This window comes from Haemaphysalis longicornis, unplaced genomic scaffold (assembly GCF_048455015.1).
Source record: "Haemaphysalis longicornis isolate Haplotype H1 unplaced genomic scaffold, Haemaphysalis longicornis Haplotype H1 scaffold_4, whole genome shotgun sequence".
Lineage (NCBI taxonomy): Eukaryota > Metazoa > Arthropoda > Arachnida > Ixodida > Ixodidae > Haemaphysalis > Haemaphysalis longicornis.
Window position 1 is genome coordinate 130,641,425 of NW_027526361.1, and position 25,489 is coordinate 130,666,913.

Here is a 25,489-nt window from a genome sequence, read left to right on the forward strand (position 1 = left end):
CCGTATCTGTTTAGCGCCCGTTCAGGTATAGTATGCGCCCAGGTAAACCAGTGTTACCAAAAATCACATTTATATTCTCTTTCGAGGGTCTTGGAGCGCATATGCAAGAAATAAAAAAAACTAACCCTCGAAAATGCGTAATGCAGGCATTTGCACGATTATTACGGAACTTGTTTGCCATCATACCTTGGCAACTACGACCCAAGAGACGGTATGTCCGGCGGATTAATAAGAAACCTATTGTAGAACGACTTCATGACACCCATTGATTGGTTGGGAAACGCCAGTGCATGCGTACGCATGTACGTGCGTGCACAGTTTTGCAGCAACCACTCAGGCAGACGTTTTGGGAGCGGTCTAAGTGAGTTTCCGCGTAGGCGCGTACACACACATTTTTCTGCAAGTATCACTACAGACGTTCTGTAAAAAAGACCTATCCCTAAGCGCAGTTTATGGCAATATGTAAAGATACCTCCGGAAAAGATGAACGTACATATGTTCACGCTCAAGTGTGATTCAGGGATACTCACCAGTGAAAAGTGTCGGATTCGACTGGCAGGGGTATACGAGGCAAAAATGCGGCGTCATAGCTCGGCAAGGCCCGGTTATGCAAGCGAAAGCAGACAAAGCACAGTTTGCCAACCGAACGATATGGCGCATTTTCGGCTGGCAAACTGCCGTAGCGAGCAATCCCTGCCGTCGTTTCGTCACATTCCGAAGCCGTCGTCGATGTCAAAGCCGAGGCGTCCGCTGCCGCGTGGAAACCTCGCCGTTGTCGTATTTCTGCCTCCTCAGTAGCTCGCCGAAGTTCCCATTCTTCCCGGTTTTCAGCCTGCCGCTTTCCGCGCCCGTACTCAAGTTTCCGCTTTAAGAAAGTACTGACACCAAATTTCGACGCTTAAAAAATGATATAATTGGCTTCCGTAGTTTGTACAGATGCCTCACAGAATTTTTTTCAGCGATCCGAGGCCGGAACCACATCGAAAATCGATTTTGATAGTCTCGGCCGCGAGCTTCCACAAATCGGCAGCACTAGCGAAATCGCTTTCGGCGTGACGACACATTGGCCGGCGTGTCTGGCCGATTCAGAGTGGCGTCATATAGTCGTTTTCGGAACCGGAAACGAGAGCCTGCGCTGCTGTTGTCGCTGGTATTCGTTTGGGCAAGAGACGTGGGTGTACCTCTGTGAGCAATGCTTGTAAACTTTGCGCACTTTGCGTGTTCGACGTCTTAGCTCTTCAGTTCGTGGCCGGCGCATGGTGTTCCCTTGCACTGGTGCCGAAAACTGGCGGTGTTTTTTCTGAGCGGCCTGTGCGCATCACCGAGCTCGCCCAAATCGTGCTATGGCAAGCTCGCGGAACAAGATGCATTATTTTCCACGCGACGACTTGCAGCGCGAAACGTGGACTGAGTTCGTGAGCGGCGGCGGCCGCAAGAACTGTCGCCCAAGCCAGTGGGCTCGGCCGCGGCGGCCGCTTTTCTGATGGAGGCGAAAAGCCAAAACGCCCGTGTGTACGAGATTTCGGCGCACGATAAAGATCCCCAGGTGGTCAAAATTAATCCGGAGCCCTCCACTACGGCGCGCCTCATCGCCTGCATTGCGTCGGCGCGTTAAACCCCACAATCAATCAATCAATCAATCAATCAAGCCAGTGGGCTCGGCGTTGCCCAGGCCAGCTTGGGTGTTGGGAACTTTAGGCTTAGTATCGTGGCGAATATTTGATCGCCGCTATCTGTACAACTCCGAATGACCATCCCTTACACAACTTTTCACCTCACTATCAACCCCTTTTTCGCACGTGGAGCTTTATTTTGGCGATAATTGCCGTTTGAACGATCGGTTGAACGAAATTGCCGTTTGAACGAAAAGCGTGGCCTGTTTTGATTCTACCGCGCAGGTGGCGTCATCTTTCGACCGCTCGCCGCACCGCGGTGACGGCAGTGCTTGGTCGGAGCGCGGAACCTCCGCTTCCGGTCAGCGTAGGCTTACCATCGCGGCAAATATCTGAACGCCGCTTATAAATGCAGCGCTGATACCAACCCCTAGCACAATTTTGCACCACACTAACATCTACTTTCTCGCATTTCCAACTTCTTTTTCGCGATCAGATTGATTAGAAGAGTGACGACAAGCTGTTGCTATCACAGTCCGGGCCGGTTCGAGCGGTAGTGATATAAAAAAAAACGGACAACGGCGAAGATGTCGCCGGCCTAACCGCCTGGCCAAATAAAGTTGTTCTGTCTGTCTGTCGGGTGCCATCGACTCATCCGAGTCTGACGATTGAGACATGTGGCCTGCCTATTTTTTGCCCTATTTTGCTTGTATTTTGCGACAAAAACAACCGCCATTTTCAAGCTGTTACGTAGCATTACGTTACTTTTACGAAGGCTGAAGTTGCCAATGCATGACGTAGTCGTTCCCGTCAACTGTTTAAATTACGTCACGCCTTCTCAGCCAATCACAAAGTGGGTGTGTTTTACAAGCAGTATTCTTGCTGAATAGTAAAGACAGGCTTACGTTGTCATTTCCGCTGCATTTAGTCTGGTTTTTCATTGCCGGCCAAGAATTATGCGTCTTTAGTAACGAGAAATAAGGCAAACTTTAGAACTGGTGTCCGTAAACGACATGAAACGTCAAAATGACTACAGCACACACAACCGCTTTGTCAACCGGAAGCACGTGACCAAAATTGAAAGCCAATCAGAAAAGACTTCCGGCAAATTGCCAGAATTGCCGGCAATTTGTGCAGTCGAGAATAGGGCCCCAGATAACTTTCCAACCTTGCACCATGCACGCAGTTCTTCAATCCAATATCGCACCTACAGTGACGTATATGTATATGAGCACGAAGGTCTTATACATATGGGCTCAGTGAATTGCAGAAGGCATGGTGGCACATAAATATATTGATTCATTTCGGGGTTTAACGCGCCGACGCCACTCAGGCGATTAGGCGGGCCGTAGTAGAGGGTACCGGGGGCCCTATTCTCGACTGCACAAACTGCCAGTAATTTTTCGCGTAAGCACGACGTAAGCAATTCGTGACGTGCGGCACCTATAACTATGACGACATGCAGTGTAATTTGACGATTCACTCAAAAATCGCAACCAAGGTATCAAATATTGTGCAAGAAAAATAAAAAAACACTTGGCATGTACTATAAAAATTAAGAAGGTAGCTAAGGCTAAAAAAACACATTTCTGGAGGTCAAAATTGGCGTCAACACCACAAGGCGATTGAGTAACGTTGAACCAAAAGCGAGCGAAAGGCGGATGTCGAGCTAAAGAACATCACACAATTTTTTACCGTATCTATTTATTTCTTTCAATCGCTTTTAGTAACATAGTTGAGGTCTCTGCTTCAATGCAAGCTTTATTGCGTTAACACCTTCCCGGCCGCCACCGCCACCACGCCATCGCCTGCTGCTATGTTACAAGTTTATGGCGTGATCACAGAAAAAGACGGCCGCGACGTGGCCGTGACCGTCGCTTCTATGACACGAAAGAGCAGCGATGCGCTGCGCCTGATAACCACGGAGCGCACCCAGGTCGCCGATTCACTCATTCGTCAATCTCCACTTCAATCAGCGCTGTAATGAACAAAAGAGTCACTTTTCTTTGTTATTTTTCTCTTGAGTTTGATCATGTGACCCAACAGCTTACTAGGACGAGTGTGGACAAATGCCATGCATTGGGTTCTCTTTGTCATGGAGAGGCTTGTACTGCCCTTTTGTGTTGCGGTTAGGCCAAACAAATAATTTTTATTTTATTGCCAAACATAAAAGCAAAATACTGCACGTTATTTGTATGCTTCATGATCGCTGACTTGGAAGCAGTTGAAACTATAACTTGTTTCGGTAGGAAACATGCTTTAAACAGCGTGCATGCGAAACTGCGCCTTCTGCAAATTGGCGGACATTTCGCGGCGCCAAACGCCGAGGCAATTTTTTGCCCTATTTCGCTTGTATTTTGCGACAAAAACAGCCGCTATTTTTATGCTGTTACGTAGCATTACATCCCTTTTACGCAGCCTGAAGTTGCCAATGCATGACGTAATCGTTCCCGCCAACTGTTTAAGTTACGTCATGCCTTCTCAGCCAATCACAGAGATGGCGTGTATTACAGGCATTATTGTTGTTGAACAGCAAAGACAGGCCTACATTGTCATGTCTAGTGCTTTTAGTCTGGTTTTTCATTGCCGGCCAAGAATTATGCGCTTTCAGTAGAGGGAAATAAGGCAAACTTAAGAACTGGTGTCCGTGAGCCACATGAAACGTCAAAATGAGGACAACACACACAACCGCTTTGTCAACCAGAAGCACGTGACCAAAGTTGAAAGCCAATCAGACAAGACTTCCGGTAAATTGCCGGCAAATTGTGCAGTCGAGAATAGGGCCCCGGATCAATTTTGACCCCCTGGGGTACCTTCACGTGCGCCGAAATATCGAATGCATAGGTGTTTTTGCTTTTCGCCTCAATCAGAAAATCAGGACACATAAATAAAGGCGGCAAAATTCAAAACAAGCCAAGGGGCATGGTCAGGAAACTTAAGCCGTAATTACGGCCTCACAGAGGCACTGACACAAAAATTTTGGATCTTGTTTTTTTGTTGTTGTTGTAGTTGCGATAAGTAGCTAATGACGTATTTATCACGAGTATAAACCTCATTTGTTTCAGTGCCCGACGGATATTTAATTAAAAATCTTTCTAATGCGGCCAGTCGCAGTTTCGGTTTCAGTGGGTGCCGCGAAAAGCTGGATTTTGTATAAACAAAGCTGTCCACGTGACTATCAGACCGATATCACAGAGCAGGGCTGCCGTAGCACTCGTCATTCCACGTCGCCGGCAGTTTCTGCGAATGCCCCTATGTACTGATGTTGTCCGCCGCTTAATTAAAAAGCGACCGTGGACCAGACGCAAGCGCTGCGAGTGCAAATAATACCGCGGCTAAGGAACGACGCGCGACACTTGAGACAGTGGGTGGCAAGACGCGCGCTGGGAGCAGCCGGCCGGTCTGCCTACAGGTCCGCCTACAGATGTGTTCGGCTTATCACTGCGGCGGATATTCGATTGCCGCTCTCGTAAGCAGTGCAGATGACAATTTTTAATGCAACCCGCCATCGCATCATTAACTCCTTTCTCATATAAGCTACCATGGTTGGGACCTGAGTTCAATTTCGTGCAGCGTTAACAACCTATCGCTCGAGCCACGTACGCCGGGCTGCGCCATTTCGCGGCCGTGGCCGATGTCTGCGCAGCCGCCGTGCGGCTCGCTCTCATGCACTTTTCGTGTCCCCGGCGGGTTCTCGGGTCTAGTATACTAAAAAGCAGTAAAAATAGAGTGCCTGCCATGGAATCGCTGTAAAACTTAGGTCGCGGCCAGCTCCCCGATGAGCCAATGAAATCCCAGCGCCTTCGCCGCCAAAGATCGCGTCGTTCGTTGCGCGAGAGCAAAAGTTCCGACGTCCGATCGGAGCGGCGAGCCGGCGAGAAACGTCACAGTGCGGAAGCGGCGAACACAAATGCGTGCGGTGTTTGGATCTTGTTTATTAACTCCACATCCAGGGAATGTCGATTGCACGAGGTCCTCCGCTGGCTTCTCGGTTGCGTTTCGCACACTTTGAAATTGATTTGAAATGTGCTCTAGGCTGTATTTGCCGCTGATATTTTGCATATCATGTATGTAGGTTCACATCTATCTCCGAAGTTATCTCGCCTTCAAAATTTTTGTCAGTACTCCTTTAAACAGCGATATTGTCGGGAGATCTGCTCGTATGCTCAACCTCGCTGTAACGCTAATTTATTAGGCATGTTCAAAAGGGTTTTCTGCAAATTTCGCCATTGGCAGGGAAACTAGTGAAGTAATGAGCACGCGTTTTTTCCCCGACAGAAGAAACTGGCGTGGCCGTCGATCCTAGAGTACGAGGCGACCGTCATAGGCACCCGGAGTATCAGCATCACCTTCAAAGGCTCAGCGTACCTAAGGAATTATTGGCGCACCGCGAAGAGGCGTCGCAACTCATCGGATCAGCACAGGACCTATTTCAACACTCTGCGGACAGGTTTTCTCAGGAGTGGCCCCGCTGATGGTACGAACAGGGTCCCAACCGACGACTTCAACGAGACCATGGCCATCGAAGAGGACATTGTCAAAAGTCTGATTGGGCCAGAAGGCGAAACTGAAGCACTGGAACGGCGTTCGGGAGAACACTGGCAGAATCTGCAGAGACGCTGGACGCACGCCGTTGGGAGAGTGTTTGCGGAAGACGTCTTGCCAGAAGCGACGGTCATATTTTACATGAGAACTGGCCCGGTGTTTCCGAATCTTCTGTCACTCATCACCGACCGTGAGTCCGACGTGGTCCTGGTCTTGGGGTGGCTGGTCGCGCAGTACGTGTCCCGCTACGCTAACCACGCGCTCATGGTGAACGCTTTTCGCACATTCACGGACCCCGTGGTGGTTTACAGATGGCACTGCCACGCTCTGCTCCGGAGTCATTTCGGCATCGCGACTGTGGCGCGGTACGGCGAGAGGCACTTTACTCAGGTGCGTGTCCTTGTTCCGGTGCTCGCTTCCCGTCCGCAGCACTGTTTGTTTCAAGAAAATAGTCTTTCTGAGGTTAACGCAATTTTTTTGGTCTCTGTATCTGTACGTACAGGCGGGGACTTAAGGCAAGAGCCACCGATGCGCACTCTGGAGGCCTGGCGCCTGTTGTCGCAACCGGCGCAGCGCGCATGCGCGTCCTTTTTTACTCGCAAGCACGCTGATTTTCTCGCTTCCTGCGGCAGTACTGCGATGGTCACTGAAGCACAGAAAAGCGACGCCTTTGTAGCACTTCTTTCATCACGATGACACATTTGCGGCCTAATGTGACGATTGTGCCGGCTTTGGCGCAAACCCTCCTCGCATCCTGATGAATGCTTACGCGGGTTGTTTTGTTTGGTTTTTTTTTGCGCTTTATCGTTTATACACGATGAGGCTAGCGCCTTTAGAACGGCGTCGCCGAATGAAGCTTGTATGAAGCAGAATCGCAGGGTGCCGTGGTATCGACAACGAAATGCCGGTGAGATGAATAGCGAGCATTTATTCAGCGTCTTTATTTTGCATGCGACCTGACCAATGAACTTGTCTTTCAGCACGCTTTCCACTGCCGCTAAAGTAGGCATTTTGCAAGGTTTGTAAAAGAAATTATGTTTTTTTGTTGTTGTATCCTTACTTGAAATTGCTCCAAAGAAATATACGATATCTTATCTGTTCGCTTTCCACTTCGGTATTGGCCAAAGGGTTCCCATCGAAGAACGCCGTCAGATTATTTATTTTCCACTAAGTAGCGGGTCATAACCCCTGCAGCAGTCAGTTTGTTCACTTATGGTCTCCGGAATTTCTTTGGCTTTCAGTAGCGGGTCTTCAACCACTGCAGCCGTCAGATTATTCGCTTAGGGCCTCCCGAATTTATTTGGGACTAAGTGGCGGGTCTTCAACCACTGGAGCAACAATAATCTTCTTCTCCTCTGTTTTGAAGCCTGTCCTTTCGCTCTACTGGCCTTCCTAATCCCTGTAGGCATGAACTGCTCGGGTAACAGCATCGCTAGACTATTAGTAAACCTACAAATTTCCATTTGGGGATGCCTTCTAGAAGTAGCGAACAATCTTGGGACGTTTTGCGATTGGGAATCGATGCGCCATTTTGACGAGTGCTGTCGCGCAGGGCGAACAGACAATTGAATGAATATGTCTTTAGATCATTTTAAGTAAGGAAGCAGACAGCAAAACGAAATCGAGATAATTTCTTCTAATACATTTGAAAATTGCCCACTTTATTGGCAGCAGAAAGCGAGCTGAAAGGCAAGTTCAGTGATCGAATAGTATACAAAATGAACAAACTGAATAAAGGTTCACGATTCATCTCGCTGGCATTTCGTTGTTGATAGCGCAGCAGCACCCTGTGATTGTACTTCACACACGGTTCATTTGACGACGCCGTTCGCAAGCCGCAGGTCTCAGCGTGTATACACGCTAAAACACGAAGAGCAAAATACCAAGCAATACAATCCCCGTAAACATTTATCAGGACTCGAGGAGCACTTGCGCCAAAGCCGGCGAAATCGTCATAATAGGCCGAAAATGCGCCATCGGGATGAAAGGAATGCTACAAAGGCGTCGCTCCACGGTGGTTCAGTGACCATCGCAGTACCGCCACAGGAAGCATGAAAATCAGCGTGCCTGCGAGTAAAAAAGCACGCACATGCGCGCTGCAGCGGTCTCGACAACAGGTGCAAGGCCTCCAAAGTGCGCATTGGTGGCTTTTGCCACGCGCTCGCGTGGACTGGAATATTAAGTCCCCGCTTGTACGTGCATTTGTATGTATGTATGTATGTATGTATGTATGTATGTATGTATGTATGTATGTATGTATGTATGTATGTATGTATGTATGTATGTATGTATGTATGTATGTATGTATGTATGTATGTATGTATGTATGTATGTATGTATGTATGTATGTATGTATGTATGTATGTATGTATGTATGTATGTATGTATGTATGTATGTATGTATGTATGTATGTATGTATGTATGTATGTATGTATGTATGTATGTATGTATGTATGTATGTATGTATGTATGTATGTATGTATGTATGTATGTATGTATGTATGTATGTATGTATGTATGTATGTATGTATGTATGTATGTATGTATGTATGTATGTATGTATGTATGTATGTATGTATGTATGTATGTATGTATGTATGTATGTATGTATGTATGTATGTATGTATGTATGTATGTATGTATGTATGTATGTATGTATGTATGTATGTATGTATGTATGTATGTATGTATGTATGTATGTATGTATGTATGTATGTATGTATGTATGTATGTATGTATGTATGTATGTATGTATGTATGTATGTATGTATGTATGTATGTATGTATGTATGTATGTATGTATGTATGTATGTATGTATGTATGTATGTATGTATGTATGTATGTATGTATGTATGTATGTATGTATGCATGCATGCATGCATGCATGTATGTATGTATGTATGTATGTATGTATGTATGTATGTATGTATGTATGTATGTATGTATGTATGTATGTATGTATGTATGTATGTGATTGATTGATTGATTGATTGATTGTGGGGTTTAACGCGCCGACGCAACGTAGGCGATGAGGCGCGCCGTAGTGGAGGGCTCCGGATTAATTTTGACCACCTGGGGATCTTTAACGTGCGCCGAAATCTCGTACACACGGGCGTTTTTGCTTTTCGCCTCCATCAGAAAAGCGGCCGCCGCGGCCGGGAATCGAACCCGCGACCTCGTGCTCAGCAGCGCAACGCCTTAGCCACTGAGCCACCGCGGCGGGTGTATGTATGTATGTATGTATGTATGTATGTATGTATGTATGTATGTATGTATGTATGTATTGTGGTACCGGGGTTCTTGCACCCGGCCGCGGTTCCCCAGAAAGACACTGAGCCCCCTCGATCACACCTTTACTTGGAGTCCCGCTACGCCAAGGTACACCGCTCAGCCGATCCGGCTGCACACACGTAGCCCCGCCGAGTCCGCCATATTCCATCCTATCTCATCTCGCGCCACATCCTCATACTCTGCCGGAACATGTCCATCGCGCGGGATTGTCCACCGCCACTATTGCCGGATTGCCACACTCTCCCCCCCTCCGAAGAAAAGGCCGACGCACAGTCCTCGAGGCAACCAACATTTAAGGAGTAATTCGAAGCATCCGCATCGGAGCCCCAAGATGACGTCACAGTCCACGAAAGAGATGTCTACAGCAATCTTGGAACTCGGGACATCCTCCGGGACAGCAGCCACAGGATCAAATCAGCCCAGGAACAGCCATGGACGCCGCTAGATCGCTGGCGCCACTGGAGGAATCCCATGAACCGATGACGGTCTGTTCAACAGTACCAGAGGTAGCAGATAGGGCCTCCCGGCGAGAGGTACGCAGCGCCGGAGTGGAACCGAGAGCACCACCCAAACGTCCGGTTCAAGACCCACAGCACACACGCCAAGGTAGCATAGTGGAGAGTAGAGAGCAGGCACGGCCCGGAGCAAGAGCCGTGGAGCCAAGAAGGTAGCCCCAAGGCCAGGGAGTCAGGAACTCAGATTCCACCGGGTCATGCACCACGCACATGTGGATGTGGCAGTGGGGAAAGTCCTCCACACGGGTCGGCGGTGAATGCGGGCGCAGCAGGAGCGAATGCCAAAATGGATTCTGGGCGCGAAAGAAGCAAAAATTAACGCCCGGAAAGAAACACAATTCTAGCAGGGGGAAAAATAAAACAAAGAAGCGCATCACGTGGTACTGATCAATCATCAAATTCAGGACCAAGAATAGGTAATCCGAAAGAAAAAAATGCCTAAAAAGGATACTCTAGATACATCCCATAGAAAGTTAACATGACGGGTGTGCAGACGCCATTGAGAAACAAGAGGCGTTGCGGCCAAAAGCAGATCAGTCCACGTGGTACTGTTTAAGGTCTGTTATATTAACCGGGCCTGCAAGTTCACCTGTACTGCTGTGGCGTAAAAGATACGTTATGGAAGACAGCTTCTCGCGTACGGTAAAAGGGCCCTCCCATTTAGGGGCTAGCGACGCGGCAAACTTGCGTGAGGCATCGCTCAGTGGATGAGTGCGCCGGAGAACCATGTCGCCAACCGCAAACTGCACATCTCGACGACACCGGTTGTACTGCTCCGCCTGCTGGAGACGAGCAACGTCAAGCTGCTCCCGGGCAGCCTGTATCGCGTCGCGCAGGCGCTGGCGGTCGGCCACAGCATGGGGCGACAGACCAGAACCAGCCTCCGTTTCTGGAAGTGTCCTGTCAAGAGGAAATGGCATTTCCCGACCGTAGTTCAAATAAGCCGGCGTAAACCCGGTTGAGCGATTCACCGTGGTGCGAGTGGCAAATGCAATCTCAGGCAGCTTAGCATCCCAATCCTTGTGTTGCTCCGTATGAGCAATTAGCATCGCCTTGAGATTGCGATTCACCCGCTCAGTTATGTTTGCCTGAGGGTGATAGGTGGTCGTACGATTGTGTTTCACGCCTACAGCTCGGCAGTTGTCCTCAAACAATTTGCTCGTAAAATACGTAGCATTATCCGTTATGAGCTGTGCGGGGAACACAAAGCGCGAAAACACTTCCATTAGGCACCTCCATACATTCGGTGTATTGACGGTACGTAGCGGGAACAGCTCTACCCACTTCGTGAAATGGTCCGTCACCACAAACAAATAACAATTCCCACGCGGGCTGCGGGGGTAAGGGCCCATGATATCGCAAGCAACGATTTGCCAGGGGCTCTTACTCTCAACAGACTGCATCAATCCGGGCGGGCAACCGACTCGGGGTTTCGCTGTCTGACACACGTGACAGCTCCTGGCGTACCGCAGCACATCCTGCCTCATTCCCGGCCACGTGACAGTCCGACATAACTTCTCATAAGTTTTGCTGCCAGAGCTGTGTCCAGCCAGAGCTGAATCATGAAAGTAACGGATGAAAGCCCTTCGAAGCTTACGCGGTACAACAGCGCGGAATGGGGAATTAGCTTCGTCATCGTCCTGCGGGATATACCGTAGCAGGAGACCGTCTTCCGCCAACACATATGTATCAAACTCACCGCTGTTGCTGGTGGGAGCTGCGCCCTGTGCCCCGACGTGCTCAATGATCTTACGGCAGAGTCCGTCGGCACGTTGCTCCGCGAGAAGATCTGCCCTGCTCACCAGCGTACCCCAGCGTGCGTCAGCATCCACTGCAGCCACCAGCGCCGGCGCTTCCGCGTCCGAGGATGGCGGCAGGGGCGCGCGCGATAGCGCGTCAGCGACTTGGTTCTGCGAACCCTTCCTGTGCTGGATAGTAAAATCGTAGCGCTGAAGCGCAAGCACCCAGCGCGCAAGACGACCAGCAGGGTTCTGCAAACGCTGCAGCCACGTTAATGCCATGTGGTCTGTCTGAATGGTGAAAGAGGCACCGTCAAGATACATGTCAAATTTCTTTAGTGCAAACACAATTGCTAGACACTCACGTTCTGTGACCGTGTAATTGCGCTCAGCTGGAGTGAGCGTATGGCTAGCAAATGCGACCGGACGGAGAACGCCCTCAAACTCCTGCATCAGCACTGCGCCCAGTCCATAGTCGCTAGCATCGTTCTGCAAGACAAATTGTTAAGGTCCGGTATCCTTAACGCCGCTGTTGCTGCGATTGCGCGAGACAGTGCTTCAAAAGCTTGCTGTTCAGCCTCTTCCCATTGCCATTTCACGCCTTTCCGTAGTAGCTGGTTTAGCGGACGTGATAGCTCCGCACAATGAGGGATGAAGCTGCGGTAAAAGGCTATCATGCCCAAGAAACGCTGCAAGCTCTTAACGTCACGCGGGCACGGATACTCTGTAATTGCTTTCAGTTTGGCATCATTAGGACGAAGCTCTCCCTTGTCCACAACAAAGCCGAGCAAGTCAACTTTGCTTGTCGCGAGTTGGACCTTTTTAGGATTGATGGTGAGACCGGCGCGTTTCATGCGGTCAAGCACATCCCTGAGATGCACGAAATGCTCCTCAAAGGTGCGCGAAAAGACGACGACGTCATCCATATAGGCCATCGCGTACTTATAACGTGCATCGTCAAGGACGATGTCCATTAATCTTTGAAATGAGCTCGGGGAGTTCTTCAGTCCAAACGGCATGCGCACAAACTCGAAAAGACCCCTGTAGCATGTGAAAGCTGTTTTGGGAATATCATCAGGGTGCATTTCAATTTGCAAAAAGCCGCGTGAGCAATCCAGAGTGGTAAACACGCGGGCACCACCAAGCGAGGAAATGATGGATTCTACGGCAGGAAAGGGATATGCGTCTCTTACAGTTACGTCGTTGAGACGACGGTAGTCCACGCAGAGACGCACACTGCCGTCCTTTTTTTGGCGCCAACACGACTGGAGATGCATGGGCACTCTGCGACGGCCGCACAACCCCCGTGTTCAGCATCTCGTCAAGGGCGACATCCAGTTTCGCCTTCTTCTGGATGCTGAGCGGTCGTGGATTGCAGCTCCAAGGAGGGGCGTCACCCGTGTCAATGCGATGTTGAAGGACTGTTGTCCGCCCAGGGGCCTCCGTGAACATTTCAGCAAACGGCTCCAGCACATAGGCGAGCTGCTCCCTCTCATAGTCACTGCAAGGACACTCCTCAAGCAACTGCCTGATTCGCTCAGGCAACACGGATTTCGTTGCGACTGCGGCTGACCTTGGCACGGTACAGATATGCGTTGACGCCAGAAAAGGTATCAATTCTGCGTCATTGCCCAATCTGTAACCACCTCCCGCCAAGTCAAGCAGTAGGCCCTCGCGAATAATGAAATCCCGGCCCAAAATCATGGGTACTGCCAAGCCAGGGCAGTACGTAAAGCGCTGCCGACACCTTCTGCTTGCGTAAGAAATGTGCAAGCGCACAGCACCACGTGCTTGAGCAATAGCACCATTGGCCACTTGCAAACGGGTGCTGCATTGGCGCAACTTAACACCACGTGCTCGGCAAAGTTCAAAGACAGTATCACCAATGAGTGACAAACTGCCGCCGGTATCAACCAATGCAGAAACATCCGTTCCAAGAACGTGAACAGAAAGATGTGGTGCTATCGGCTGTGTGCGTGCTTCAACACGGCAAGCAGTGGGTAAAAAGCACCAGTCCTCACCACCAGCCAATTCTGGGCCACTCAGTGATGGGTTAGTCACCATCATTGCCTCGGGCTGCATTCCTTCATCTCGATGGCTATTTGTATTTCGGCGACCAGCCATCACACGCGGACACTCACGACGGATGTGTCCTGGCTGTCCACATTGGTAACAGCCGCCAGCTTGATTTCCATTGGGCACGTAGCCCCGCGACCCTCCCGTCTCGACGACCGGACGAGAAGGACCTCTGGAGTTCAGAGGATTTCGTTGCCGACCCCCAAGGGAGAGACTCGGGTCGGGGAGCGGTGAGCCTGCCAGTAAAGAGGGCCTGTTTTCCCAACGCAGGAACCCTGGCTCTAACCGCTGCGGGGAGTTCCCGCCGTGGGCTGCACCATCTAGTCGTCTTCCGCGCTCCTGCACACACGTAGCCCCGCCGAGTCCGCCATATTCCATCCTATCTCATCTCGCGCCACATCCTCATACTCCGCCGGAACATGTCCATCGCGCGGGATTGTCCACCGCCACTATTGCCAGATTGCCACGCAGGAACCCTGGCTCTAACCACTGCGGGGAGTTCCCGCCGTGGGCTGCACCATCTAGTGGTCTTCCGCGCTCCAACTGCCTGTCACCAAGGGCAGAGGGACCTCGTGCACGGGGGGAATTCAAGCCCGCCGCTGCCGTACGCGGCTGTGGACTTCGCTGTGGCGAAGTCTCATAGGTGTCTCTCCATGCGCAAACTGGCTCAAGTGCCTCCCCTACTGGCGGAGGGGGTACATAACTCAGCTCTGATATCAGAGCGTCCTCGATTGCTCGAGCTGATCGCGCCATCTCCTCCAAACTGGAGTAATCACGACCGTGCAGGAAAGGTCGGAAGCGCGGATGGCAACGCCGCAAGACGTGCTTTACCATTTCCGCGTCAGACGCACCCGGGATAGCTCGCTTGAAGAGCTCCTGGATAGCTCGAATGTATTCGAGCAAGCCTTCGCGCGGGTGCTGCGTACGTGCCTCCAACTCACGGCGGATGCGGTAGTCGTAGTCGGGAGGCAAGAACTCCTCGCGGAAGCGTGCCTCGAAGTCAGCCCAGGACGCGAACGGGGTCTGGAGGCGCCACCAACGACCAGCCGATGCCTTTAGGGCAACCGGCAGGACACGGGTCAACACGAACTCGTCCGAAGCACCCGACGCCGTCTTGTAAACACTGAGATCGCTCAGGAAGTCCGCCACGGTCTTGGGGTCATCGTAGCCCGTGACCCGTGGCACCGCAATGCTTGGCTGGAACGATGGCCCATGCTCGGACCCACCGCCTTCTAGCCCGAGACCCGCCAGCCGGTTCGTGAGGTTCTCGCAGAGGTCCATGATCGGCCGACGAGCCCAGTGGCGTCCGCATCCCCTGCGGGCTCACGCGGAGAAACCAAGGGGCGCCGACGGGTAGAAGCTCCACGGCCAGGCATGTCCCTGGGAAGAAATGCTCTCGCGCGCCGCGAAGCGAACACGGGAAGAAAAAATGGTTATAAACAACAGAAGCCACTACAAAGGCGCCTCAAATCACGAGGAGGGCTACCGAAAAATCCCGAGAGCCACTCAAAAACGCCAACGTAATTCGCCCCGCAAAATGCCCACCGCGGAACACCAAAACAAGGAAGAAGACCACAATGCCCTTCCCAGGAACCACGGCCGGCCCCACGTTCAGGGCGCCAAATGTGGTACCGGGGTTCTTGCACCCGGCCGCGGTTCCCCAGAAAGACACTGAGCCCCCTCGATCACACCTTTACTTGGAGTCCCGCTACGCCAAGGTACACCGCTCAGCCGATCCGGCTGCACACACGTAGCCCCGCCGAGTCCGCCATATTCCGTCCTATCTCATCTCGCGCCACATCCTCATACTCCGCCGGAACATGTCCATCGCGCGGGATTGTCCACCGCCACTATTGCCGGATTGCCACAGTATGTATGTATGTATGTATGTATGTATGTATGTATGTATGTATGCATGCATGTATGCATGTATGCATGTATGTATGTATGTATGTATGTATGTGTGTATGTGTGTATGTATGTGTGTATGTATGTGTGTTTGTATGTATGTATGTATGTATGTATGTATGTATGTATGTATGTGCGTATGTGCGTATGTGCGTATGTGCGTATGTATGTATGTATGTATGTATGTGCGTATGTGCGTATGTATGTATGTATGTGCGTATGTGCGTATGTGCGTATGTATGTATGTATGTATGTATGTGTGTGTATGTATGTATGTATGTATGTATGTATGTATGTAGCTCAAGATAAAGAATTTTATCAAGATCAAGATAAAAAATCCACCTGCGGGGATTTTTTTCTCCACTTTCTTATTTTCCAAATTCTTTATCTTGGGCTACTACATCCTCGCCTTTGCTTTCCGAGGTCTTCTTGACTGCCAATTGTTATTTCTGAGTTATTTTCAACGAGCCCCTCATTTCCTATTCTGATTCGCTACATGCATAGCGAGGGCCTCTGATCTGGCAGTCTTGGTGCCATAGGGAGCTTATGAGGGTTCAACGCTGGTCGACCACTCTCGACATGTCGTAGACGCTCGAGTCACGGCCCGGGGTTAAAAAGAAGGTCCGCTTCACCCCGAGTAGTCCGAGTGGCGCTGGCTACCACCCCCAAGCGCAGGAAACAAAAAACACCTGAACATAAATACCCCAGAAAGTGGAGGCTAAAGTAGCCCCGCCGGTAGCGTAGTGGTTATCGCACCAGACCGGGTATTCTGGAAGTCGTGGGTTCGGATCCCACCTGGCGGGGATTTTTTCTCCACTTTCTTATTTTCCAAATTCTTTATCTTGAGCTACTACATCCTCCCCTTTGCTTTCCGAGGTCTTTTTGACTGCCAATTCTTATGTATGTATGTATGTATTTATGTATGTATGTATGTATTTATGTATGTATGTATGTATGTATGTATGTATGTATGTATGTATGTATGTGTATGTATGTAGGTATATATGTATTTATGTATGTATGTATGTATGTATGTATGTATGTATGTATGTATTTATGTATGTATGTATGTATTTATGTATGTATGTAGTTATGTATGGTCGCCGGAATCAGGCCGCACCCCAAGCTTTATTCTGCAATTCCATCAACCCGAGGAGTTTTTAAACCGGTGGGAATTGTGTCGCACGGCGATTCCAACCCCAGTCCTTCTGCCCGCGAGGATGATGCTCTACCTCTACGCCGCCGCGGCAGCGACCCTGGATCCCAACCATGAGGCAGATATAATTAGAAGGATAGGATTTTGGTGGAGTGCATTCGGCAGGCATTCTCAGGTAATGAATGGCAGCCTACCATTGTCCCTGAAGAAGAAAGTGTATGACAGCTGCATCTTACCGGTACTCACCTACGGGGCCGAAACTTGGAGGCTCACTAAGAAAGTTCGACTTAAATTGAAAACGACTCAGCGGGCAATGGAGCAGAAGATGATAGGTGTAACATTAAGGGACAAGAAGAGAGCGTAACGGGTCAGGGAACAAAACCGTGTCGAGGAAATACTAGTACAAATTACGAAGAAATGGGTGTGGGCAGGGCATGTAATGCGCAGGCAAGATAACCGTTGGTCATTAAGAGTGACACAGTGGATCCCTCGAGGAGGCAAGCGTGGCAGAGGGCGGCAGAAAGTTAGATGGGCAGATGAGATAAAGAAGTTTGCGGTTGTAAATGGTCGCAGTTAGCCCACGACAGGGATAATTGGAGATCCATAGGAGAGCCCTTGCCCTGCAGGAAACGTAGATATGCTGGTGATGATGATGATTATGATGAACATCTCTCAACCGAATAATCCATCTGTTGAATCCGTTTAAAATAAGCCATTGTATTCGTCTTTCCTAAACCATGTGTCGGCTTTGTGTGTCGCTCGAAAGTGACCATCCGATACCTCGGTTTCCTGACCCGTAAGAGCACTACGCCTTAACGAGGCCATGAAGACAAAATACGACTTTGTTAAATTTGGAGCAACTTACCTTTCGTACAGTGCGGTCCACTGTTAGAGGGAAACGGCGAGCGCGTGGCCGCTGCGCAAAGCGCCGATGCTGAGAAGTGGCGAGAATTGGGGACAGCCCGGACATGCGCACTGACCGCATCAGGCAGGAGAAGCCCCTCTGTCGTCTGCTACGGCGCTCCGCTGCACCGCTCAGCTTGCAATAGCTGAGCACTCGAAGGGTCTGAGCAGCACGGCGAAGCGCCGTAGCAGACGACCGAGTTGCTTCCCCCGCCTCGTGCGGTCACTGCGCATGTGCTGGCTGTCTGCAATCCTCGCCACTTCTGGGCGTCGGCGCTTTGCGCAGCGGCCACGCGCTCGCCGTTTCCCTTTAGCAGCGGACCGCACTGTACATTCCTCAGCTTTATTCCAGCCGAGAAAGACGTTTTTAACCGAAAAAAAAACGCGAGTACTGAAAAACTTCCACATTTCGCGTTACCGTGACGTAATATGGGCACGAGTGACGTAATACGGGCCAGCACGAAGAACACAGTCATCAATGTGTTGAGCGGACGTTCGAATACGCGTGATACGATAAAACGGAAATAGGGGCCCCTCTACAATCACCCAGTCGTGTTTCTTGGCGGACTTAGGTGAGCGGCCGCCTATCGCACTAACAAATTTTGTGACGTCACAAACAAAATGCCGGAAAGCAGCCGGGGAGTCTCTCCTGCTTCATACGTTTTCCTTAATATCCAAATTATTTGTTTGAAGGGTGAGATAAAATTGGCATCACCGATATCGGGAGAAAGCTGTCGTAACGAACCAAATTTGTCTTTCGTCTTCATGGCGACTTTGTGCACGTGTTATTTGGGATCATGCAGCTGCCGCACTAAATGCGCAGGAGGTGCGCGAGGATATTGCCGCCCTGACGCTCGACATCCGGCGGACCTTCTTCGAGACCTTGACGAGCGCTTCGTACGAGTGGGCGAGCCTGGATAACGTCTTTTCCGTACTGGACCGGTCACTCCAGCAAAAGGTGCACTACGTCGTCAGGTCCGTGCCTTTGATACGCGGCAAGTTCCCCGAAGACCTGCGGAACGTCGAGGTGCACTGGAAGTCGGACGCCAGCACAGCGGCCGACGCCGAGTGGGCCAAGGTTAACCCCAACCACGAAGTGGAATTCCGCCTTCCTATTGAGCCATTCTTCACGTCGAAGAACAAGAAAGGCGAAGACACCTTCTCGATAACCCCGGTCATGCTCCGCTTCCCCTTCTACGAAATCTACGCGCCGGATGCGATCAAGTAATCCTTCATATTATTCGCTCGTATGGGTGGCCGGTAAAAAGCGCAAAGGCTCACGGGTACGTCGCCTGCTCTCGCCACTTCCGGTTCGAGATCTCCCCTGCCCTGGCGTACGCCGGCGGCTTTCAGGCGCGTGTGTGCGTGTTGTTTGTTTGTCACAGGGGGCTGCTTACCTGTCAGATAAACCCTTATAGGGTAAATCGTTGTTATTTAAAGAATTCCCGAAACCTGAACGTTTTTTCCCCGATGGAAACAGAGAAACAACAAGCACACATACGCGCGTGAAAGCGAACGGCGTACGGGAGGCCCGGAGAGATCTCGAACCGGAAGTGGCACCACTCAGCGGGAGAAAATAACGCACCCATGAGCCTTTGCGCTTCTTACCGCCACCTATTCATTCTTGCTATCTCACGGGATTGCTACCAGCCACTACGAACATTCTGACGGTAAACGGATCCCCAGACCCCTTCTAATGGGAGAGCTAGTCCTGTACCTCGAAATTCCGATATTCAACATCTGCAACCTATAATTTTCGTGGCATCCTTACAACTTTTCGGATGCTCCGGGTGATTTGTGAGGAGGCAGTGGACGTAAATAAAAAAGGGCAATTACTTAAAATACAACGTTGTTCCTTTTCTTACAACTCGTCCGTTTCAACTGTTTAGAGAAACCGTGCAACACTTCTTTCAACTTTTCTTGAAATATGAAATGCTTGCAGAACGTAGCCACCCAACACCCCCAGTACTTATATTAAGGGGTCGCAAAGTACCTCACCAAAAATTGCGGCTCTGTCCCATCAGGTAACCTGTAAACTCGCTCAAAAGGTTCTTCCGTCTTTCCCGGTCTTGACGTTCTTCGACGGCTCGAATTACGTCACTAAGGCCATGTAGCGGCTGCTGGCCGGTTTTCCTTCAGTTTCAGCAATAAACGCTTTTCGACGGCAACCTAAAAAACGCCACAAAAACAAAGCAGAAATGGAAGGCGTATGTGGTGCGACGATCAAATCACGCAGTGCCGCTCCGTGCTGGCGATAACTATAGCTTTCACAGTGGTTCCAGACGCGAAGGAAAGAGGGAAAGCGCTTACCGAAAGCGTTGCAGGGTCCCCTTAAAATTCAGCCGCAATGATTAAGGGCTGAAGTCAGAAAGCGTTTTGTGTGCACCTTAGAAAATGCTACCATATTATGCGGCATGCCTAGAACCGAATCTAGCTAATTTGTGAATCCGGACTAGGGGTTGGTGTTAAAGAAAAGACACCGCAAGTAATAGCTGGTAGTGGATGTCGAGGGCCTCTAGCATCCACCAAGTCCCCGTGGCTCGATTGCATAGTGAGAGAGTCTTGCGAAGGAATCACTGTTAATGTCTTACCAAGGCATGGTCAACAAAGTTTCGAACACTTCCAAAGGCTGTCGCAATGCGGGCGAGGAGGAATAAGAATGATCGTGGGCAAACGGTGCGAGAAAATAAATTGCGTCTTTTTTTTCGTAGTTTTTTTTTCGGCAAATGTTTTCATACCTCCTCCCAAGACCTTTCGGCCGTACGGGTTTTCAGAATCGAGCTACGCCTTATTCAGGTGAGAGCGGCAGAGATGTTCAGTCGCTGGAGCATTCGGCACCAGAGGATCTTTAATTCCAGCCACTGCTCTGCTGGGGCCCGTTCGCCTTCCATTCCTGCTTTAACCCTCGCATTTAAAACGCCACGAGTGGCGCGTAGCTCGTGGTCATCTAGTGGTCATCTAGTGATCATGGGCAGTGGGCCAGCAGAGCTTCTCGTGGTCGCGTCGTCTATTATTACCAGTGAGCGGCTGTGGTTCCACGTCCATGGTCAAACTGGACCACTAAATATTCCACGCTTATTGATTGCCTCTAGGTCTACCCAGGTAAACCGCGGTATGGAGCGATCGATAGTACTTGTGATTCTTTCCGTACCACCTTCACATACCACCTTCACGTACCACATTCATTTGTTCGATGGAAGAATGGCACCATTTTTAGGGGCGTTTATGCCCACGTACTCATAACGAACACCGCACCGGCTAAAACCTTGAAGTATTCCTGCAGGAGTGTTTAGCTCGCACTTTTATCCACGTAATTTCGTAATGTCACGCCACAAACAAGTGCAAGCCGGTTACGAACGCACGGACAGGAAAATGCAGGTTGCATTGCCAGTTTTGATTAACAGACATTGTTCCCACAGAGTGAACTTAGCGTTCATTACAACGTTAGCGTTGCTGCAGCGCGTCAATGTGCAGTCTATAGCACGCGTTTCGAGCTCCGTGAATATACCCGTGAATTTGACCGCCATGCATTGCTGCTCACCTCTACAGCATCAGCTAGTATGACCGTTATAGTGGTGTACATTTACCTTATTGGCGTATTCCTCGCGTCGGCTATGATTACGGTGCTTTTTCTAATTTTTCACGGTTACTCCATTTCTCCGGTCTTTATATTTATCAACATGATTGACAATCACACTGACTGTATATGCTTTCTTTCTCAAAATTATGTGTCTCTGAATATCACGACAACAGTGGTCATATTCGGAAAGCTACGATGTACCTTGTTTTTTCTGTTTTGCAGTGTACACGCTTTTTCGTGTTCTGTTATGTTTATCCTTTTGTTTGCGTTGAACTACAATGTACCGCTCCCCTCAATAATTCCCCTGACGCCATGAGGGTAACTTGAATGAATGAATGAATGAATGAATAAATAAATAAATAAATAAATAAATAAATAAATAAATAAATAAATAAATAAATAAAACCCGCCGCGGAGGCTCAGTGGCTAAGGCGTTGCGCTGCTGAGCACGAGGTCGCGGGTTCGATTCCCGGCCGCGGTGGCCGTTTTTCTGATGGAGGCGAAAACTAAAAACGCCCGTGTGTACGAGATTTTGGCGCACGATAAAGATTCCCAGGAGGTCAAAATTAATCCGGAGCCCTCCACTACGGTGCGCCTCATCGTCTGCGTTGCGTCGGCGCGTTAAACCCTACAATCAATCAAATAAATAAATAAATAAATAAATAAATAAATAAATAAATAAATAAATAAATAAATAAATAAATAAATAGAATAATTAATTATTCATTTGTTAATTATTAGATGCTTCATTATTAATAAATTAATAAACACAGCTAGAAATGCACTTTGGTGACGCATGCAACAAAACCAGTTCGCGCAAGTACTGCGGGAACAGAACCCAACTCTGGCTGTGACCTCCACAATCATTTAGGAAACAAAGCCTGCCAATAACTCTTCTCAGACCACGCCATAACCATGGTGCGAAAATTATTATATTTGGTATTCACTGGTCAAGCTTTAAGAAAGCGTGAAGGTCTCCTCCCTCTCACTCGCAAACTTTGCAAACTCTCGCTTGCCTGATGCGTACGCTTGTTCCGGTTTGAGAGGTCCGCAACACGTCGTTATGACTCGCCGCTGTAATTCCTATTTGCTTCTATTTTTCCGCACGGAGGCGCGTGCGCTGTATATTACAACGCGTACGATTCGTGACGGGTGTCACGTGACCTGTAGAGACGGCGTGCGACTAGCGCATCGGCCGAGGCAGCTGGCGAGCCGCGCTTCGACTTGCCGTCTCGCCTAGCAATGTCGGCAGCGTAGCGGAGGTGGCCCCATCGTAGCCATGCCCTATATCTTTCGTTCTGTGTTGCGGAGCTCTGGGGATCGACGTATCGAAGGGCAGAAAAAAATTCCGAAATGTCCAATTTATTGTTCAGGCAATGAAAAATTGATGCAGGAAGATTAGCGTAGTTTCGCCAAGGTACGCCTACCACCACACCGCTTCTGCACAAGGACCCATATACACGAGACGAAAGCAAAGTATGAATGGGATGCCGCGAGTTGCGGATCGCGGTGAGGACACAGCTTTTTGGGTCACACTTCAACGCTCCCGCTGAAGCGGCGCTTCAGGACCTTGGTATAGGGACACTGTCCTGGGGCGGTATTCTCGTGTTTTATCCCTTTTTTGTCCCTTTCAAAGAGTGTCCCTTTTGGGCGAGCCCTGATTGGTTAAAAGCAAACAACCGGATGTGACGTAACGCAAGCGCAGCGGACCTACTGCATTTGACCGCGGCTTCTTGGAACAGGCGCTTTGAATTTTAAACGGACGCTTTTGGAAGGTCAATCATAAATGCGCCGGTCATTGCCTTGTTGTTGGCTCGCACGAAGAACAGGCGGTCGAGAAGTAACGTCGACGCTTTCGATATGGCGGCAGACGCATTCCGGCGGGAGTTCTGTCTCTCGGAGAGAACCGTGCGGTGGCCGTGCGGCGAGCTGCAGGCCGAACTTGGTAGGCGGCCGCGCGGGCCCATGGTCAAGGAGCAAGTGATATGCGCCCTTCGTTTCCTCGCTTCCGGTGGCTTTCAGTCAGCCGTCGCTAAAGAAGAAACGATATCGCTGTCGCAGCCCTCCGTGAGCCTGTGTATCTACGCCGCCGCGATCACATGAAATAAACGATCGTCTGCGAGCAAGCTAACGGTAGCAGGTGCAGTGGAATAAACGATCGTCTGCGAGATTGATAGCTGTCGAGCAGACGACCAAAATTACACAAGCAGTCGACATGCCATTTATAACCTTTTATTGGTACTTTACGCATGCACATGCCAGCTGAACGTTCGTAAACTTAACCCGCAAAAAGGTACGTTGTTGAGAAACTAAAATACACCCACCCATCCCCGACTTTACACATTTTTTCACTCGTAGAGCACCAGGAAAATGTCAACGATGTAAGTGCGTCGATGCCAAAATACGTCACTGGACGGTTATCTTGATGCACAGGCATTGTCACCGACCTCAGAATGGAGTCCAACCGCAAAAAACTGAGTAGCCGCAGCATTGTTTGCACTTCACTGTCACAAGAAAACAGCTGACTGGAGCTGCCATCTTTGGACGTTCCTCCGCTTGCGGTGAAAACTTTCAACGTCGTAACAAAAAAAAAATGCATCGCGTTTAGTTTTTCAAAATACGTTCAAACAAACACATAAAAGATAGTCTGATACAATTTTAGTTCTTTAAAATGTGTTTGCTAGAATAGTTACGGTATTTGAATCAAAGGCTCACTGCTTAACCGGAAGTACGCCACGATGAAAGGGACACTAAAGGGACGTTTTTAAAAGGGCAGTTACGAGAATACCGCTCCTGAACCGTTTCCAAGCGTTTCGCACATGTCGGAATGCGTACGTTTCGCGCGCAGGTTTCTTAACTCAGCTGCTGCTTCCGAAACCTGCAGGCTCGGAGCCCTTGGAGCGGATGTGGCCTACTTCACGGCGAGAACCTACTACCAAGTGGTGAAGGGCTCATTTCCGTCGGGTGTGAACGCGTTCCGCGACTGTTTGGGCGGCACATCGTCCAACCTGTACCGAGAGTGGACTGCAGCGAGCTTCGAAGCCGCCCGGAAGGTGTTCGCTGAGGCGTCGACGAGGAGCCGCAACGCGACGCGGAGTATAAAGGGCCTCGAGCACCTCAGCCCGCGCCAGCTGCTTTACGTGTCTGCAATGTACAGGCATTGCGGTGACTCCCCTCCACAAGCAAGCGAAATCAAGAAGACTTTGGGCATGTTACGCGACTTCCACGAGGCCTTTTCTTGTCCGGAAGGCAGTAAGATGAGAGCCGCGTCAGTCTGCACCCTGTTCCCCTGACGCTGAGTGGCGCTGTAGGCAAAGTGGGCGCTGTTATTGACGGAACCCTCTGCCTGAAGCTGGAAGAACATGCAGGGCGTGTTGATCGAGGAATCGGGACTTCGATAGGTTTTGGAATCGCTGTGACAAACTGTTGCCGCCCGCTGCTTGTTTTTTTTTTTTTTTTCCCTGCCGCTTAATTACATATATGAACGTGCCCACAGTGGATATTCGGCGTCACCGAGAGACTCGTCAGCTGAAAGTGGGTTATGGCAGGTCCTTCGTTGCTTGCCTTGGGCGCACCACTCTGCTTTCACGCTAATAATTTAATTTACGTGTATTTCATTTATTCAAGGCCCGTAGCCAGACGATTGTTGGCTAATTGTATATGTTGTGTTTTATTGTCTTGCATTTTTTCAAGGCTGTCATCATCTTCGAATAGAGACGATTTGTATGTTTAACTGATAGTAAACTTTTTGTTGCGTAATATTTGCCTTCAGCCCGAATAGAGCAACACGAACGTTTATTGGGCGGTTGTTTCCGAAGACAGCAAAGCAGGCACTTTACTCATTTCACCAGAGTTGATTGCAGTTAAGTGCACGAGTGCCCCAACGCGGGAATTCGGCTAGCATTCCTTGCTGGGGTTATCGTTTGTTGCTACTATACGACGTTATTTTTCTTGTTCGTGTGGCGTGCTACTGCATTCATGGCTGCAGTAAACGACCCTGTGAACCTACAGTGTCCTATTTTCCTACATAGCGCAGGTTTAAAAAACACACCTACGAGTTCCGGTTGCAAACACAACTCCAAACTCAACATAACATGACGTGGTCAAAAATAGACGAGAAAGATACATTTCTTCAATAATTCAAAACTCGTAACAGCCACG

The 25,489-nt window shown here is 49.7% G+C and overlaps 1 protein-coding gene across 1 annotated transcript; it reads left to right on the forward strand.

Moving 5' to 3' along the window:
• Positions 1-5,423: 5,423 nt before the first annotated feature.
• Positions 5,424-24,669, forward strand: LOC144180568 (uncharacterized). The gene is made up of 3 exons (XM_077708898.1): positions 5,424-6,548; positions 18,572-18,972; positions 24,213-24,669. The coding sequence occupies exons 1-3, from the start codon at positions 6,129-6,131 to the stop codon at positions 24,619-24,621; spliced, it is 1,230 nt and encodes a 409-aa protein (XP_077565024.1). The 5' UTR covers positions 5,424-6,128; the 3' UTR covers positions 24,622-24,669.
• The last annotated feature ends 820 nt before the right edge of the window (positions 24,670-25,489 follow it).

Bases quoted from the DNA above. Each gene is read 5' to 3' on its own strand.
- LOC144180568 (XM_077708898.1), top strand. From the start codon at position 6,129: ATGGCCATCGAAGAGGACATTGTCAAAAGTCTGATTGGGCCAGAAGGC. The intron at 6,549-18,571 runs GTGCGTGTCCTT...CTAAATGCGCAG, and splicing joins GCGAGAGGCACTTTACTCAG to GAGGTGCGCGAGGATATTGC. The intron at 18,973-24,212 runs GTAATCCTTCAT...CGAAACCTGCAG, and splicing joins TACGCGCCGGATGCGATCAA to GCTCGGAGCCCTTGGAGCGG.